Source organism: Pongo abelii, chromosome 9, assembly GCF_028885655.2.
Source record: "Pongo abelii isolate AG06213 chromosome 9, NHGRI_mPonAbe1-v2.0_pri, whole genome shotgun sequence".
NCBI lineage: Eukaryota > Metazoa > Chordata > Mammalia > Primates > Hominidae > Pongo > Pongo abelii.
In genome coordinates, this window is record NC_071994.2 from 42,504,234 (window position 1) to 42,524,439 (window position 20,206).

Sequence of the window (20,206 nt, forward strand, 5' to 3'; positions counted from 1 at the left end):
GTATCACATATACAAATATATTTTTGCCTTATAAGTTTGCATGGACATGTTTCAGGAATTAGGACATGATCTCTCTGGGCTACTTTTCAGCCTACTACATGTATTTTCCATGTAAGAGCTGATTAAAGAATATGCCACGAGTAATGTTTAACTTGTGGCCAGCCATTAACTAACACTTTACAGTTATTATGAAAAACAAGGAGAGGCACAATGATAGTTATTCTTGTAATTATTATCTCATTTTACCCTCCCAACTTTGGTGATCAGTATTGATGTTTCTATTTCAGTGATAGCATTTAAATATTTCAAATGTTAAGTGTGACATGTATGATGAAAAGCTGGTATAGATACACAGATTTTTGCAAACTATGTCAACTTTCTTACTACCCATGACATTTACTTTTTGTCTTCTAAGCACTGGCATTTTCTTATGTCTGAGGGAGAAAATAGTTGATAACTGCTTAAGTGATTGCTTCAAGAATATTTCCAACACTTTGTGAATGTGCACACTTGCTATAAATAACCCAGAAAATAATGTTTTATTTTCAAAAAATCAACTTCTTTTTTAAAGTTAACATAGTTAACATAAATATAGGTGCAATGATGAAACTTTCTTAAAATAATATTGGTTAATTGTTCGTGGTGTATTTTTCTATGGCATGTACTAGAGAATAGCATAGTTTGACATTTAAAAATACACACACACACACACACTTCTGAAATGCTCAGAAAATCTCTAGGCAAATCCAAACACATTTTAGAGTCACTTGTTTGAAATACTAATGACCACTCAGTTGGAATTTATATTGAGTTTAGTACTCAGGTATTACTGATGTTATCAGTTGGTGTGCTATTTTTTCTACAGACTAAGAATTTATAGTTTTTGAATTGTGAAGCTGAAATTAAAAAATCATGGGGATCATTTTATGCAAACTTCTTATTTTACCAGTGATATTCACAAAAGTTTTGACTTTTCCCAGATGATGCCGCAAATAAGTCTTAAATGCTAGCAAAAAATCTACTCTTCGTTCTCAAGTTTATTTTCTCATCTTTCCTTCCTTTCTTCCTTTTTATGTTCCTTCATTTAGTTTCTTTCTTCTTTATTGGTTGTTTGTTTCTTACATGCTTTTATCCTTTCTTTCAGTGCAGCATGTCACAGTAACCAGGAGTAAAATATCTTGCCTTTCAGCCCCTTATGTAATAATCTAAGAATTCAAGTTTTAGCTGGTTCTAATCAATATGAGATTTTCTAATTTCTATGATTTTTAAGGTTATTATAAATTTTATAAATTTTATTTGTTTGTTTGTTTGTTTATTCATTTTCCAGAAAGGATCTTGCTCTGTTGCCTAGGCTGGAATGCAGTGGTGTGACCACAACTCATTGTGGTCTCATCTCTTAGGCTCAAGAGATCCCTTCACCTCAGCCTCTGAATACCTAGGACTACAGGCATGCATCACGATGCCCAGCTGATTTTTTTTATTTTTATTTTTTTATTTTTATTTTTTTTGCAGAGACAAAGTCTCACTATGTTGCCCAGGCTAGTCTCAAATTCTTGGACTCAAGCATTCCTCTCACCTCAGCCTCCAAAACTGCTGGGATTCCAGGCATGAGCCACTGTGCCCAGCTTATTATACGTTTGATTTAGAAAAAAATTCTCACCATTTTGAGAACTCTCATTTCCATGAGCTATGGATAGTGGTCCATTTTATGATACTTATAGAAATATAACCTATTCAATGAATATTTATCATTCACTCAACAAATATTTATCAAGTGTCTACTACATTACAGAAAACATGGAGAAGATGTAATATTAAAAAAAGACTTTTTTCTTGTAACTTTAAGAAAACAGTGCTTGTATAGTGTATTATATACTTTAAAATGTATTAATGGGAGAGATTTCATGTTGTATACTCATCACCACACCAAAAAAAAAAAATAAAAACCACAGAAGAGAAGAATGAAAATGAACAAGTAAATCAATGAATTATGTACTATAATATCAAAGACTAGTAAGTGCTGTAAAGAAAATAAAATGAAGTGTCCAATTTTTCTATGACACATGGCTTTTAGAATAAGACTATAAGTTGTACAAAAATTGTATTAATTTTATATAGAAGTTAAATAAGAGTATAACTTTTATACTTGGGATTAGTACAAATATGTTTACTATTTTGTCATTGAAACAGTTACCAATTTTGATACATTAGATTTTCATTAGGAATCCACTAGGATAATATATGCATATCTGATTTTTATAGTTTTTATAGTAAGTCTTAAGTATATTATTTGAATTTGTTTCTTCTCTGTCCATCATGAAAGCAGCATTCTTTCTATTTTTCCAACTTGTTTAAATGGATCCCCCCATGAATTTACTTTTCCCGCACCTCTAACAAGTTGTAGCTCCTTACACTTCCCAAATCCAGTCTCTATACTTAAGTAAAGACTACTTACAGGCCGGGCGCGGTGGCTCACGCCTGTAATCCCAGCACTTTGGGAGGCCGAGGCGGGTGGATCACAAGGTCAGGAGATCAAGACCATCCTGGCTAACACAGCGAAACCCCGAATCTACTAAAAATACAAAAAATTACCTGGGCGTGGTGGTGGGTGCCTGTAGTCCCAGCTACTCGGGAGGCTGAGGCAGGAGAATGGCTTGAGCCTGGGAGGTGGAGCTTGCAGTGAGCTGAGATCACACCACTGCACTCCAGCCTGGGCGACAGAGTGAGACTCCGTCTCAAAAAAAAAAAAAGAAAGAAGAAAAAAAGACTACTTACAGTGTCACCAAGGGGATGGAACCCATGTCCTGTTGGGAATGAAGGCTGTATAGGCACATCAGTTCCAGTCATAATGCTGGATACATGAGGCACAAAGGTGGGTGTCAAGTACATACAATGAAATGATGAATCTCTGAGGACTGGAAAGAAAGCAGTTCTTCCATTTCCTTCCAGGTACAGAAATGGAGATGATCATTTACCTACTGTCATATGACTAGAGCTTCTTTAGTGCCATTTTATGGAGTATCTGAATGTAGTAAGTAAATATAAAAGATGAAGAATGAAGATCCTCAATATGTTTGGAGCAATGGTAAAATTATAGCCAAGGGGACATTGCTAACAAATATATGGCAATGTGAATACATCACATATGACTGGGGACCAGAAATGATTACATTATTACTGCATTCTATGATTTGAAGGATATTAAGAAAATAATCGAGGATGGCAGGGAGTAGTAAAAGCATCTGATAGTTTTCTGGATATATTTACCTATCAGTCCAGGTACTCTTCTATAATGAACTCTTCTTTCCTGTGGGAAATCTGTGTTTTGAGTAGGGTAAATTTCATCCAACATAAGAGCAGAAATGTGACTCAGGCTTAGCAATTAAACTGTCCATTTCCCTGAGCATGATGGTTGACTCAGGAATGTGATCAATTCAGTATCTTCTCTGGGATTTTTCTGTTAGTCCGATTTGAAAAGGTTTTCTCCATAGGCTATTGTTTCTAATTAAAATATAAATTGCACAGTTGTTAGTCTTCATGTCTGACATGTGGAAAGAAATGCTTTAAGAGATGAATTGAGACTGTGTAAAAGTGAGAAATAGAGTCCTGTCTTACCTTCGCACTTTTATTGATAAGTTTAACTTATGGTTCTAAGTTATGAACTTGTTGATCGGCTGATTTTTAGAACTTAAGAAGCTTTTGATTGGTTGTTTGATTTTTACAACCATTTCTAAGCAAATATTTATCTGTACGTAACACTGCTTATTGATAAACTAATTTTACCTCAGAACCCAATAACAATAATGGAGGATGATGATAGCTTCCATTTGGTGACAGCTTAATATGTACTAAATGTCTAACATGCATAGTTTTCTCTTGTACTAAATTAACCACATTTTGAGGTACATAAAATAATGTTTACCAAAGGCATAAGAGTAAAGAGCTAAACTTTCTCCTTTACTTGAAGCATGTTCAGGGAACACTAGCTATCTCTCTATCAGAGAACAGAAAAAGTGACCCAGATGCAACCAGGGTATAAGGAGCATGGTTTCAACTGAGTCACGTCTAAGATTGTATGCAATGGTGTTATCCTAGCCAACATTCTGCTGCAGGAAATTACTGAGTGAAATTGATTGATAAAAGCAGTAAATAAAATGAAAATTAAAGTAGGCTGCAAACTTCCATAAGACAGCCATCCTGCCTTACCTCTGGAATACTAAGTAAAAAGTCTACAACACCCTTGAGAAGTAGAAAGTTAGCTGATGTATCAGCCAAGAGAACTTTTCAGGTTTATGTTTCTTTATATTATGCTTTGGCTGTAACAATTTGATTGGCTGTCCCAATGTCTTTTTATAACAGATACTTACAGCATTGATTTGGGAACTGAAAATATTTTCTTCGCAAGTAAGCTGGCCTGAAATTGGATTCCACTACAACGCACTATCAAAATGAACTTTGTGCACATTAATAAACAAGTAATAATTTCTTCACCTACAAGAGGACTTGTGAGGTATCAACATTTTCATATTTACTTTCTTTGTAGTGAGCAAATAGTCATAAATTCAAATTATATTATACTTTTCAAAAGCTACCCCTTAGATGAAGCCTTCAGTAGACATTACACTTTTCTGGGTTATTGTCGTCATCTTCCCCCTTTCCACGTTATATTGTAAAATGCTCATTTCAATGATGTTTACTGTAGTTTTGAGCAATTTTAATAATTATTATTGTGTTTTATATTATATGGCAAATATGTCACCTGTTATGTAATATTCCTAGAGTAGGTAGATAGCCAGAAATGAGCAGCCAAGGGATCCCCCTGGGAAAAGAAGTTCTAGAGATGCTGTATTAGTCACAATTCTCTAGAGGGACAGAACTAAAAGAATATACACATATATATTCTTTGTATATATTCTACATATATATAGAATATATTCTATACATATTCTTTATATATATATTCTCTCTACAGATATATAAAGAATATATTCTTTATATATATATTCTCTCTACAGACATATAAAGAATATATTCTTTATATATATGTATATATATATATATATATATATAGAGAGAGAGAGAGAGAGAGAGAGAGAAGTTTACTAAGTATTAACTCATTAACTCACACAATCACAGGGCCCCATAATAGGCCATCTGCAGGCTGAGGAGCAAAGAGTCCGAGTTCCAGAACTGAAGAATCTGAAGTCTAATGTTCGAGGGCAGGAAGCATTCAGCACAGGAGAAAGATGTAGGTTGAGAGGCTAGGCCAGTCTCTCTTTTCACATTTTTCTACCTGCTTATATTCTGGCTGCACTGGCAGCTGATTAGATTGTGCCCACCCAGATTAAGGGTGGGTCTGCCTTTCCCGGCCCACTGACTCAAATGTTAACCTCCTTTGGCAACACCCTCACAGACACACCCAGGATCAATATTTTGTATCCTTCAATCCAATCTAGTTGACACTCAGTATTAACCATCACAGAGGCTGCCCACTGACAGAAAAAAGGACAATGGCTACATTGGCTACATGTGGCTTTGTGGTTAGGGTCCTCAGGCACTGAAGGGGGCTTAACAGGCCCTAGTGGGAGATAACCATGCTAGAGATTTTCCCTCGTGGCAAGCATGTGCACTCCTCCAAAACTCACTGGAGAGTAGCCTTTTGCTGATTATAATAGTAAAGAACAGACTCCTAGGTGGAGATTTTAACTGCTACTGAGACATGAGACATGTGTAATAGCATGTACAACCACAGAACATGTGCACCCTAAGGGACCTCTCAAGCCATGAATAATTCACACCCCTTTGTGAATAATTATGTAAGATTCCCATAATAAGTCTCACAACACTGGTTGCTGATGGCTCATTCTTTTGAACAGTCCACTCCGTCTCGTCCTTCAGAGTGTACTACCTCTAAGTAAACACTGTTATGACTATTTTTCCAGCTAGACCAGCCTGGAGCTATTTTCCACACCTCTCTAGGAATGTACTTTATCTTCTTCCAATAAACTCTGCTACTTAACGTTTGCTATTCATTGCTTGGCTGAATTCTTCCTTCCAAGTTAGACAAGAACCAAGGATATCTGTACTTCTCGGTAACAATATTAAATGTTCTTTACATTTCTCATGATTAGAGATTGTTTTACTTAATTTGATTTTAATAATACTTGCATGCCTCTGGAATGTAGCACAATGTTGGGACAATATTTGGAATTAAGTAATATTTTCCAGAAATAAATACACAGATAAATATTACATATGCATATAAATAAGCAATTTTAGGATACTTCCATTGATAGATTTATACCTAATAAAATGCTTTCTCCTTGCCTTTCAAAAAAAAAAAAACTACACGTTTATGAGGAATACACAGAATGCCAAAGATGGTGGAGCGGGTTAATAGTATCACCCCAAAATTCATGTCTACCTAGAACTTCAGAATATGAACTTATTTGGAAATAAGTTCTTTGCACATGAAATTGTTAAAACAAGGTCATACTGGATTAGAGTGGCTTCAAAATCTAATAACTGATATTGTTATAAGAAGAGGAGAAGACACACAAAGACATAGAGGCACATGAATAAGAGGCACATAGAGGCATACGAATACTGAAGCAGAGATTGGAGCGATACCACTACAAGCCAAAGAGCGACATGGATTGCCAGGAGACACTAGAAGCCAGGAAGAGGCCCTGTTGACACTGTGGATCCAGACTTGTAGCCTCCAGAATTGAGAGACAGGAAATTCCTGTTGTTTTAAGACACATACTTTTTAATACTTTTTAACAGTAGCCTTAGAACCTTATATGGATAGTTTAAAGGAAGCTTCACATGCTGGATACAAAATTAACCAGAAAAATCAGTTGACCAACATTTCACAGAAATCATCACTTAAGAGAGGCAAATAACCAGGAATAAAGTGAAAAAAAGAAAGTTATAATTAAATAACTTAAAAACCTCTTGGGTGTGTCCTGGACTCAGTAAATATTTGACTCAAACTTTTACACCTATTCATCTGTAGGCAGGCATAAGAACTCATTTTCAGAATGGTGACCCTGAAGCACTCTATCATGTTATGAAATATCCCATCATCTTCACTTCAGTGTGTTTATTGAGGCAAGAAGGTAGAATAATTTATTTTAGAAAGATTTACAGCCACGAGAGTTGAACCAAAGTGAGTTTTCTTCTTAAAATTTAGAGTTTTCTCTAGATCATTGGTTATTGACCTTTATTTTTTTTTTTGTTTTAGTCAAGGACTCCCTCTGAGAATCTAGGCCCTCTTCCTTGAAAAACACGACACATATACTGTTTTTCTGTATCATTTCAGGATGGCTAGTGATTCTCAGATATTAATCTTTATATATTGTAGGGTCTTTAAGCATTCCTATGAAGGAATATTGCTAATTAGGAATTGTATTGTCCTCTTCTCATGCTGCTAATAAAGACATAACAGAGACTGGATAATTTATAAAGGAAAGAGGCTTAATTGACTCACAGTTCCACATGGCTGGTGAGGTCTGTCAATCATGGAGGTAGGTGAATGAGGAGCAAAGTCATGTATTACACGGTGTCAGGTCAGGCAGGAAGAGCTTGTGCAGGGTAACTCTAATTTATAAAACCATCAGATCTCATGAGACTTACTAACTACTCGGAGAAGAGTATGGGGAAAACTGCCCCCATGATTCAATTATCTCCACCTGGCCCCCACGCTTTGACACATGGGGATTGTTACAAATTAAGGTGAGATTTCGGTAGGGACACAGCCAAACCATATCAGTAATTAAGCTTTTATCTCCAAATTTGGAGGTAGTATCTTTTTCTTAATTCATGTAATTCATTAGTACTAGTAAAAACAGACTTGAATGTGGTCTTAATATATTCTCAATATATGCAAATTCCTGGCCCTGTGTTGTCTTTGTGAAAAATGTGAATTATGATGTGCTATGGAAGGTAGGTTTCTAACTTCAAGGCATTTGCATCATGTTAAGAAAATAATTCTGAAAAATGCGAAGTTAAAAATCACATGAATAGATAAGATGCCATGTATATACATAAGACACTATAACATACATGCACACACTACTGAGTACTCCATCATCGGTACTCAGAACTTGTTTCTCACTTATTTGATAGCATTCAAAGATGACCTACTGTATACTAAAGCTGGTTATCATGGACTATAACTCTTTATTAAGAAAAGTTACCTTTAATACACAGGTTACTAACTTACGAGGACTAGGTTCTGCAATGTGAAAGCTTTCTATAGTATCAAATCTATATTTCCCGTGAAAAATTAAGGCAGACAAATAAAAATAAACAAAATCTGAAAATTCATTGCAGCTCTAGGGCAGATATGACTTAGGCTTTACTATTCAGACATGATCTGTGCAATATGTGGATACAGGAATTTGTTACTTGAGAAAATAGGCTAAATGTTATCCATCCTCTGTTGCAGAAGGCCCTGAGTGTGTGGTGCTGGAGCCTGCAGTGGCAGGGCAGCAGGCAGGCTGGCAACTTCCTGATTCAGGCAGAGGTAGTGCTTTCTCAAGAGAGCCAAAACAGTGGTATGTTTGTAGAGATTTTTCTAAGGTACAACCTAGAAGCTGTATTTTTAGCTCTTCCAACAATTTTGTAAGATATCTATAGGAACTAATAAATTCCTTTCTTAAAAGAACAAATTTTGCCATAACCAAGAATAGTAATTGCTTCATTGACCCTAAAAATCATGTTTTATTCATCATATTCCTGGATATGTGTCAATGGCTATCTGGGACTACTTGGGAATCCAGATATTGGCCAGTGATTGAATCGTGCAAGATTTTTCTCCCAGGCACTTAGAGCAATGACCTCAAAACAAAATATAAAAGGACATTAAATTAGTTGATAATAGGAGCTGAAGAAGACATATTAATAAGCCAGAATTGTAGTAAACTATATGGTCCATATAACAAACAGATGAGAAAGATAACTAAGAGACTTGAAAGAGAGGAAAACAGAGACATGAAATAATAAAAGGAAAAGGATGCCACCGAGATAGAGTAGCTGGATTAATTTCTGATTTCCACCACTGAGCAGAATCAAACCCACTTTTATGATTACTGACCTAATTTAAACTAATTAAAGATATTTGTCCCAGTTCCTGATTTGTCTAATAATTCCTAGACATATATTATCCTACTCATTCCCAAGCCTTTCTTATATCTCAGACCATTACAGACAAACTGATTTTATCCTAGAAGTAAAATAATTAAAATTCAAGAAAATTGCAAATGATAGTACTGAAAGGGTGCTTTGAAAGTGAAAGAATAAATTCTGAACTTTGAGAATTTAGAGTCTGGGTGCGGTCACTCATGCCTGTAATCCCAGCACTTTGGGAGCCTGAGGTGGGTAGATCACTTGAAGTCAGGAGTTCGAGACCAGCCTGGCCAATATGGCAAAACCCCATCTCTACTGAAAATACAAAAATTTAGCCGGGCGTGGTGGTGCATGTCTATAGTCCTAGCTACTCAGGAGGCTGAAGCAGGAGAATTGCTTGAACCCGGGAGGTGGAGGTTGCAGTGAGCCACGATGGTGCCACTGCACTCCAGCCTGGGTGACAGAGTGAGACTCTGTCTCAAAAAAAAAAAAAAAAAAAAAAAAGAGGATTTAGTGTGATTCCCTATTTCATCCCTACCTTGAGCTATCGAATGAGTCCCAGGAAACAAATCAATTATAATCAAAAAAAAAAAAAAAAACCCACAGACCACCATAGAAGAAAATAAGGAAAAAAATATCTGCCCCATCTCTTCCATCTTTCCCTTCTCTTCCATGTCTATCTACTGACTAATTCAAGACAGAATGTGTTTTTCATTATTTTATCAAAAATAAGTTTAAATTTTTTAAAGTTATTTTTGTTTTATTAGGTTTTTAATTGACACACAATTGTACATATTTATCAGGTGCAATGTGATGTTCAATACAAATACAGATTGTGTAATTATCAAATCAGAGTAATTAGCATATCTATCACCTCAAACAGTTGTTATTTCCTTGTGGTGAGAACATTCAAAATCCTCTTTTCTAACTATTTTGAAATACATAATACACTGCTGGTGACTACAGTGATCCTACTATTCAATAAGACACAGAACTTATTTCTCCTACCTAACTTTAACTTTGTACCTGTTGACCAATCTTTTTCCATCTCCTTCTGCTCCCTACTTTCTCCAGCTTCTGATAACCACTATTCTCTCTACTTCTTTGAGATCAACTTTTGTAGATTTCTCATATGAATGACATCATGCAGTATTTGTCCTTCTGTGTTTGGCTAATTTCACTTAACACAATGTCTTCTAGGTTCATCCATGTTTGCACAAATGACAGAATTTCATTCTTTTTAATAGCTGAATAGTATTTCATTGTTTATATATACCACATTTTTATCCATTCATCTATAAATACATTGATTCCACATCTTAGCTATCGTGATAGTGCTGCAATAAACATGAGTGTGCAGACATCTCTTCAATATATTGATTTCATTTCCTTCGGATATATACCAAGTAGTTATATTATTGGCTCATATGGTAGTTCTATTTTTAATTTTTTGAGAAACTTTCATATTGTTGTTCATAGTGGCTGTACTAACTGAAGTCCCACCACTAGTGTATAACAGTTCTTTCTCCACATCCTTGCCAGCGTTCCTTATTTCTCTTTTTGATACTAGCCTTTTTAACTGAGGTGAGTTGATATTTTATCACAGCTTCAATTGGCATTTTCCTGATGATTAGTGATGTTGAGCATATTTTTTTTATTTACCTGTTGGGCATTTGTAAATCTTCTTCTGATAAATGTCTATGCAGATATTTTGCCCATTTTATCAGATTATTTATTTGCTACTTAATTGCTTGAGTTTCTTACATATTTTAAATATTAACCCCTTGAACATAGACTGTTTAAATACTAGTGTCCATCAAGTATTTCCAACTATGTAATTCTTTAAAAAGCCCTGAACATTATCCAACTAACACCTTTATTTAAAAATTTTGACAGGGCGCAGTGGCTTATACCTGTAATCCCAGCACTTTGGGAGGCCAAAGCGGGTGGATCACCTGAGGTCAGGAATTCAAGATCAGCCTGGCCAACATGTCAAAACCCTGTCTCCACTAAAAATATAATGCCTGTAGTCCCAGCTACTTGGGAGGCTGAGGCAGGAGAATTGTTTGAACCCAGGAGGTGGAGGTTGCAGTGAGCTGAGATCGCACCACTGCACTCCAGCCAGGGCGACAGAGTGAGACCCTGTCTCAAAAAAAGAAAAAAAAAATTCAACTAATTAAAGATGCTTGTCCCAGTGCCTGATTTGCCTAATATTTCCTAGACTTACATATTATCCTACTCATTTTTGAGCCTGTCTTATATCTCAGACCATTACAGACAAATTGATTTTATCTTAGGGGTAAAATAAATAAAATTCAAAAAAAAATTAAATGATACTGTAGAAAGGGTGTTTTGAAAGTGAAAGTCAGAATAAATTCTGAACTTTGAAGCATGCGAGATTGACTACATGATGAGGCAGTTGCCATATATATGGAAGTTAGAGAAGGGAGGTTTAATTTTTCATTTGTTTCCTTGTTTTGATTTATTTTCTGGTGCAAAATTGTATATTTTTTGCAACCAAACAATATTCAAACACAAAACGCAAAATCAACATTGAAAGCACAAGGATGTGTTAAAGTAAATTAAAATGGAGATAAGCCCTGAAGAATCCTTGAGCAGACAAAACCAGTTGGGCTTTGTAAGCGACCTTATCGTTGCTTGATTTGCAAACATATGAAAAACTTAATGTGGGCCATTGTAAATAAATGCCTATATTAAAGAAAAACAGAACTTGAGTTTAACCACACAGAAGAAACAAACTTGTAATTTTATAACTAGAGATTTTCCAATGGGATAGACCAAATACAGCAACTGTCTAATGGTAACCAAGCAAATATTTTCTTTGCTTCACTTCTATTTCAGTCACGTAAAAACCTTCCACTGTATTTCCTTAGTGAAGCTCCTGAACCACTTCTAGTTCAGAACAGCCCAATTTATGCATTGTTGTTTGCTCAAATAAACTCTTCGAAAATGGCATTATATCTCAGTTAACCTTTTTAACAGAAGGATTACACAAGAGATCAGAACTAGAGACTTAGATTACAAAGTTACTGGAAAACTGGTGATATATGAATTGTGAGTCCAATTTTGCATATAGGAAATCTTATATTCTACAAATTACACACTAAAAATACAAATTTTGGAGGGAAAATGGGATTGGGGAAGACCACTTACTTTGTAACATTGTTACCAGAACATAAAAAATAAAAAATAAAAAAAAAATAACAAACTGGGTGTAGGGGTTCACACCTGTAATTCCAGCACTTTGGGAGGCTGATGTGGGTGTGGGTGGATCACACCTGAGGTCAGGAGTTAGAGACCAGCCTGGCCAACACGGTGATACCCCATCTCTACTAAAAATATAGAAATTAGCTGGGTTTGGTGGCACATGCCTGTAGTCCCAGCTACTCAGGAGGCTGAGCCAGGGGTATCACTTGAACCCGGGAGGTGGAGGTTGCAGTGAGCTGAGATCATGCCACTGCACTGTAGCCTGGGCAACAAAGCGAGACTAAGAAAAACAGTAAAGAAACTAATAAAAGTGTAAATAAAATTTTTTTTAGCATTTATCTCAAACATCATAGTCATTTGATTCTTTGAAGCTTTATATTCAGGATTTAGTGTTCTTCCTTTGGGATGTAGATCTTGGAGGGAATTGACTTCTAACAAAGCACACTAGTATCAAAATTAAAATTTGATGCAGATTTTTCTTAAATCTCTTGTTTCGATGCAGGGGTAAAGTCTTAACAGAAACTTGTGTATTCACATCTTACCCAGCGAAAAGCATAAGAGTTTTAATGCTATCACTACATTTTTAATAACTATCACTACAACCACTAAAAGGAAGCCCTTTCGTACGTTTTCAATCTTTTTCTTATGTCCTTGTATTGATAACAATTTCTTTAAAATTTGAAAAGTCTTCTGCCTGACTGCTTCAAAACTCAACATATTGGAAAGAAAAACAAAATGATTTTTAAAGCTTTGCTAAAATTATTTCACCCCTTGTTAATTGTTAATATGATCATCTGATGCAAGGAAATACACATTGTTGCAGAACAGATTTGACTTGAATGTTTCATAAAAAAGAATATAAAGAGAAAAGCAGAGGGCCCAAAACTGAAACTCAGAGACCACATCAATCACAATAGAGCTTTTGTAAGTCATAAGAGTACAATTCAGGGTTAAAAGTGGCACCCATGAGAAGATATAGGTAACTGGAAATAGATGAAATAAAGGTGCTTGAAATACCCTGATTGGTAGGGCATGGTGGTTTACACCTGTAATCCCAGCATTTTAGGAGGCTGAGGTGAGTGGATTTCTTGAGCCCAAGAATGCAAGACTCACCTGGGCAACATAGAGAAACCCCTTCTCTACAAAAAATGCAAAAATTGGCCGGGTGCGGTGGCTCACGCCTGTAATCCCAGCATTTTGGGAGGCCTAGGCAGGCGGATCACCAGGTCAGGAGATGGAGACAATCCTGGCTAATACAGTGAAACCCTGTCTCTACTAAAAATACAAAAAATTAGCCAGGAGTGGTGGCGGGCATCTGTAGTCCCAGCTACTCAGAGGCTGAGGCCAGAGAATGGCGTGAACCTGGGAGGCGGAGCTTGCAGTGAGCCGAGATCAAGCCACTGCACTCCAGCCTGGGCAACAGAGCGAGACTCCGTCTCAGAAAAAAAAAAAAAAAAGGAAAAAATTATTGTGTTGCTGTCTATCTCATTTGTTAACATATGTGGTCAATAAATGTGGTATATCACATAACCAGAATTAAAAACAAAACCCATATGGTTATCTCAATAGATGCAGAAAAAGCATTTGATAAAATCCACGATCCTTTTATGATAAAAAACCCTCAACAAAATAGGCACAGGATGGACTTAGCCTTCATCTTTTGGGACTTCCCTAATTCCCTCACTCAAAAGTAACCACTTAGTGGATTTCAAACTTCTTCCAGAAATTTATTTGTATCCCTCACCACTGTATTTTGTTTAATCAATTTACCTGTTTTTTTCTTATGCCCGAACTGAAAATATTCCATAAAGTGCCCATATAACTTCACTGTACAGTGTATACACCAGTTATTTCATTAAATAAACCTGCCTTAATATCTACATGTGTACTGATTATTTACTAAAAATTAAATAAATTGATATAAAGGAGTAAAATTGAAAACATTGAATTGCTATTATATGTTCACCATTAGGTTTTATAAAAAGACCAAAACTTTTTTGGTTATCAATTTTCATTTCATAAGTTCTTAATAGTATTAAAGTGAATAGTAGCAAATTTAATTATAAAACTCATATTTAGCAGATCTTATTTCTGTAGGGTTGTATTTCTTTCTGAATTATTCTAGCCTATGTAGTTACCAAAGTACAATTTCACTATAAAAATAACCTCCCAAGACAAAGTATTTTGTTACTTGTTATTAATAATTCATGGTTTTGCATTTATTAATTTATTTGATAGAGATGGAATCTCACTATGTTGCTTAGGCTGACTTGGAACTCTTGGCCTTAAGCAACCCTGCTGCCTTGGCCTCCCAAAGCACTGGGATTACAGGCATGAGCCAGCCTGGTAGGTTTTTGTTGTTGTTCTAATTTTTATTTTTTTTAATTTATTTTTAATAGAGACAGGGTCTTGCTCTGTCACCCAGGCTGAAATGCAGTGACATGATCACTGTTCACTGCAACCTCGACCTCTCAGGCTCAAGCAATCCTCCTGCCTTGGCCTCATAAGAAGCTGGGACTACAAGTGAGCCACCACTCCCAGCTAATTTTTTATTTATTTATTTATTTATTTATTTTTAGAGATGAGGTTTTACCATGTTGTCCAGAATGGTCTCAAACTCCTGGGCTCAAGCGATCCTCCCACCTCAGCCTCCCTAAGTGCTGGGATTATAGTTGTGAGCCACTGTGCCCAGCCTAGTGGTTTTTTGAAAGAACTTTCTCCCTAGTTGAATTCTAGATTTTAAGAAGTTATCTAAGATTAAAAGTGAACTGATGCTACTTATATAAAGATAAAAATAAAGTTGAAATTCTCTTATAATCATACAACTGGGTTCATATTGCTGATTGTGTGTGTATGCACGCACGCACATGTGCATGTGCATATATAAATGTACTCCCTATCCTATTTTAAAACTGACTTTAATCTTGTTTAAAATGTTTTCCTTGTTTTAAATCGTATGTGAGCATTTTTTGATTTGAGTAATCTGGCTTTCTCACTGAGCCCTAAATCACTCCAACAAAATAAATATTATCCATTATACCCAGTATTCTGATAACTCTGGTCTGTTGATATTTTCCATCAATATCGGGATTCAAAATAAAACATAATTAGTGAGATTGATCAAGGAAGACTTATCGTGAATTAGTCATGGCTCAATGGTCTTAATTAATTGCATTTAATTAAAAGGAAATGAAAGGGTAGAAATAGGTAATGGAGAAATTATAAAAAATCAAAGTAGTTGTATAACAAGATAAAGAATCAAAAGAGAAAAATGTATGCAGTATTTAATAGGATGCTTACATTTTAAAGGTTATCATGAAAATGATTACAACTTGTTTATGTTTACATTTACATTATTTTGAGATTATCCTTAAACACATTTTTCATTCTAGATTGGCCCTTTCTAGCACGCAGACAATTTCTAGCTAGCTTTCTTCTTCAGTGCCTGTAATGTCATTTATTAAACAAATAAGTAAATTTATTAAATGAAAATTGATTTTTAATATCATCCTAAGCAAAATATAATTAGAAAGAAAAATGAACTAGAGAAGTTTGGACTAATGAAATTATCAAATATATATAAATGTAAGGATTATCTACTTTTTGAAATTCTTAACCTTACAATTTCTCTACATTAGTTTATAACTGAAAATTAAATATGCATGTGTTTAATACTCCAAACTAGTGGCAAATTTGTATGTGCATTTATGTATATTATTTGATTTATATAAAATGTATCTAAGATGAAATAAATCTTACCTCATTCTGGAGGTCTCGGATCATTTTGCTCTTTCTTTCAACTTCAGTCTTTAAAAAGTTAATCTGAAAATGAATAGACTATTATGTAGACACATTCCAAACTCATTACCATGGCTTTCATTATTTTTTTCATTTATTTGAGAAATAATAAATTATTTATTAACAAATATTGAAAAAGAACAAAGAATTACACTGTTCCTTAATCAAAACCTTCATTACTAAATTCATACATACATTCATTGATTATATTAAAATATCTTTTTTCATTTAACAAACTATTTATTTATTTTTTTTTAATTGAGAAACCCTACACTTTATGACTGTGATTCTCTTACCTGGATAAACTTCATTTGCTTTTAAAAATGTGGTTCTTTAAAAAAAGAAAAAATAGATTCTAGAGTTGAACCTAGGAATCTCTATTTCTAAAACACTCCAGGTAATTATGACCTGTTGTCAAGTGTGAGAGCAATTACATAATAATATCCCTTACCTCAAAACTATGGGACATTAAGAATAGTCTACCAAAGACACCATGATGTTTCCTTCTGAACAAGATATCATCAGGATCTGTCACCTTATGCCACTTATTGGAACCGTATTTCCTAAAAATAGCATTACCTGCCCTGAGTACTTTGTAAAAAAAGGTAGCATAGTAAGTGGTCAAGACTTTTATAGAATTTATAATCTTTATAATCCCTGAGAGTACACTAGTCACTGAGACTTTATAGTCACTGAGAGTTCCCTATACTAAGAAAATAACTATGACAGTGGATGAAGCATTTAATTTATCCAATTTTCAATTTTCTTGTAGTCACATTTTTAATAAAGTAATGACACAGGGTAAATTTAATTTTTATGATACACTTAATTCAATATATTCAAAATATTATTTGGACATGGATTATTCATGACATGATTTACATTCTTTTTGTGTTATATGCCTTTAGATTCCAATGTGTGTTTTACACTTACAGTACATCTCAGTTTGGATTAGTCATATTTCTAATGCTCAGTAGCCTCATGCATTAAACAATGTATTCTTAGAAGTTTCCTGAAATGATAAAAGAGACTCATGATCCAGGTGATCTCTGAAGATTGACTGAGTCATTGGGTTGGAAATTAAATTTAGGAAGAAGGTTAATTTTTACCATATATAGAACTTCAAAAAATATTTAGTTCTGAAACATTTCAAAGATGAAGAAAAGAACAAGAAGTAATACGTGAAATGCCTGTGGGCTAACCCTACACGTTAACCAGATGTGAATGTTTTACCCAATTTTCCTCAGACCCTTTTATAAATAATATATTATTATTTATCATTATTTATTATTAAAGCTTCAGCTAACTTCTATTCCTTTCTTCCCCCACACCCTCCAGGTAACCACTATACTGAACTTACATATTTGTCTCATGCATATTTTTATACATTTTATTTATTGTGTATATGCTTATGAAAAATAAATACTATTACTTTATGTTAAAGTTCACCTAAATTATGAGAAAATCAACTTTATGAGATTTATTCATATGCATTTTATGTAATACCAGTTAATTTATTGTAGCTAGTGAATTTGTTATGGTAGTAACCACAGTTGAAGGTAAACAATTACTAAATTTATCAAGGTGAAGAATAAGTCACTGTAACTGACATATCCCTAAATACGGTGGTTTAAATGAGATAGATTTTTCTCTCATAGAGCAGTATATAGGTGTCTGCAGCCTGGAGCCCAGAGGTGAGTGGCCCACAGCCTGGATACAGTGCTGGCATTAGCAATCATCCTTTGAATGATTTTTCCCATTATCATCATTTCCCAGTTACTGGATGATGTGTCTTGGGTCTGCGTTCCCACCCTAATCTCATGTTGAAATGTAATCCTTAATGCTAGAGCTAGGGCCTAGTGGCAGATGATTGGATCATGGGGGTGGTTTCTAATGGTTTAGCACCATCCTACTGCTGTTTTTGTAAGAGTTATTATGAGATATGATTGTTTAAAAGTATGTAGCATCTCTCCCCCTTCTCTCTCTTCCTCCTGTTCTGCCCATGTGAAGCTGCCTACTCCAGCTTTGCCTTCTGCCATGAGTAAAAGCTCCCTGAGACCTCCCCAGCTATGCTTCCTGTATAGCCTGTGGAACTGTGAGCCAATTAAACCTTTTTTCTTTATAAATTACCCAGTATCAGGTATTTCTTTATAACAATGCAAGAACAGATTAATACACAGGATATGGAAAGTCCAGGGTAAAGAATAAGTATAACTAAATAATTCTGACTCTAAAATAAAATCTGGGCTGTTGGATTTTCCTTGGGAGATTTGAACTGGGAACCTCTAGAGAAAACTGGCTAGTTCTCAGCTGAGATAAGTTAAGGATGTCATAAGATACTATTAAGGCTGTGTTAAGTCAAGTGTTGCATAAGTAATATGCAGAGGAAGTCAATTGTTACAGAAATAGAAACAGTCAATGGAAAGCCAGCTGAGTCATTTATCTAGAGGACTATAAGAATGAAAATCCATGGATTCCTCTTTCTGACATCTTCAAGAGCTGCAATAGTTCCAGTACCACCTAACAGCCTCATCATATCTGACTCCTGGGCTTGGCTTTCCATAAAATCCATCAGAAGTTTTACAACACCTGTTAACACTTTTTTCTTTCAGGCCTGTATAAGTTTCCAGGCATTACCATTTCCTCAGTTGTTGCAGAAAACCCAAACCAAACACTTTTTATGGCAAAAGAACACATAATACAGAAAGAGAAGCTTGAGAATTAACATGTCTACTGTTTTAGCCATATTAATTTTCAAAGTAATCTTGAATTTTGAAAATACTGACAGTAACCCCAAAACACTAGTCCTCATTGTCCATTAGGTAGATAGTTCAAGTTGATAGAAAAACCAAGGTATCACCACTGTAACCCAAAAGTAAAATTCTAAGTCCTCCTAATCAACTGAATGGACTACTCCACTCAGCCAACGACATTCCAAAGTTAACCTGAAACACAAGTTCAGGCCATGACGGGAATTTAACATTAAAACGGAGACCTTAAGATAATTAATCTATTTGATCTAAAGCCTGCTACCTGGAGGCTTTATCGGCATAATAAAAACCTTGGTCTCCATAACAAAACCAGTTATCTTAACCCAGACACTCCCTACTATTGATTCTAACTCTTAGATAACCAATTACCCATCAGAATATCTTTGCCAATTGCCTATCAGAAAATCTTTGAAATCAACTATGACCTGGAAGCTGGATATTCTGCCACGTTACTGGCTCCCCACCACTTCAAGTTGTCCTGCCTTTCTGGACCAAACCAATGTACATCTTACATGTATTCACTGATGTCTTATGTCTCCCTAAAACATATAAAACCAAGCTGTAGCCCAACCACCAGGGGCACGTGTTCTCAGGCCTTCCTGAGGCTATGTCACAGGCATGTCCTTAACCTTGGTGAAATAAGCTTTGAAATTGATTGAGATCTGTCTCAGATACTTTTTGATTTACACCAAATAGAACTTAACCCCATTCAAAATTAAACACGTATGCAGAGTAACAGTGTATCCCACACAAAACAGCTTTTACATTCTTTTCTACACAAGCATTTTATTAGCCCCAGAAAATTTTGCTTTGTACAGATTTGTCTTTAGTTATGTCACGAACTACTTAAAGCCATATTACTTATATTAATAACCTGTTCTTTCACTGATACCATTATTTCCCCCAAATGCCCATATGTGGGTACTACACATGTTCTTCATACTTAACAATTAACTTTAATTAAAGTATAATGAAAATACACTACTATGTCAAGACAATAATTATTAAATGTTAAACAAGGACAGAAAAACTTGAGAATGCAATACTTAAATATTCAAGACATAAAATATATTTTGGACATTTAAAATGTATTAGCATTTTAGGCCATGGGTTTAGAATCCCAACAGAATTTTAACACCCCTGAAAGAATAAGCATTCTTATTGATAGTTATGAAACAATTCTCAGAAACAGAAAATACATTGTATTTACTGTGAATAAGATTGAAAGAACACAGCAATTCTTTATTTTTAATGAGATTCAAAGCTTGAAGCTAAAA

At 34.9% G+C, this 20,206-nt stretch overlaps 1 protein-coding gene across 2 annotated transcripts in view; it reads right to left on the minus strand.

Moving 5' to 3' along the window:
• LUZP2 (leucine zipper protein 2) overlaps window positions 1–20,206 on the minus strand; it is a 562,514-nt gene that overhangs the window by 274,801 nt on the left and 267,507 nt on the right. For both annotated transcript variants that reach the window (XM_054523770.2, NM_001132557.1), the window contains 1 exon segment: window positions 16,120–16,182. In XM_054523770.2, coding sequence (XP_054379745.1) covers window positions 16,120–16,182 — 63 coding nt within the window.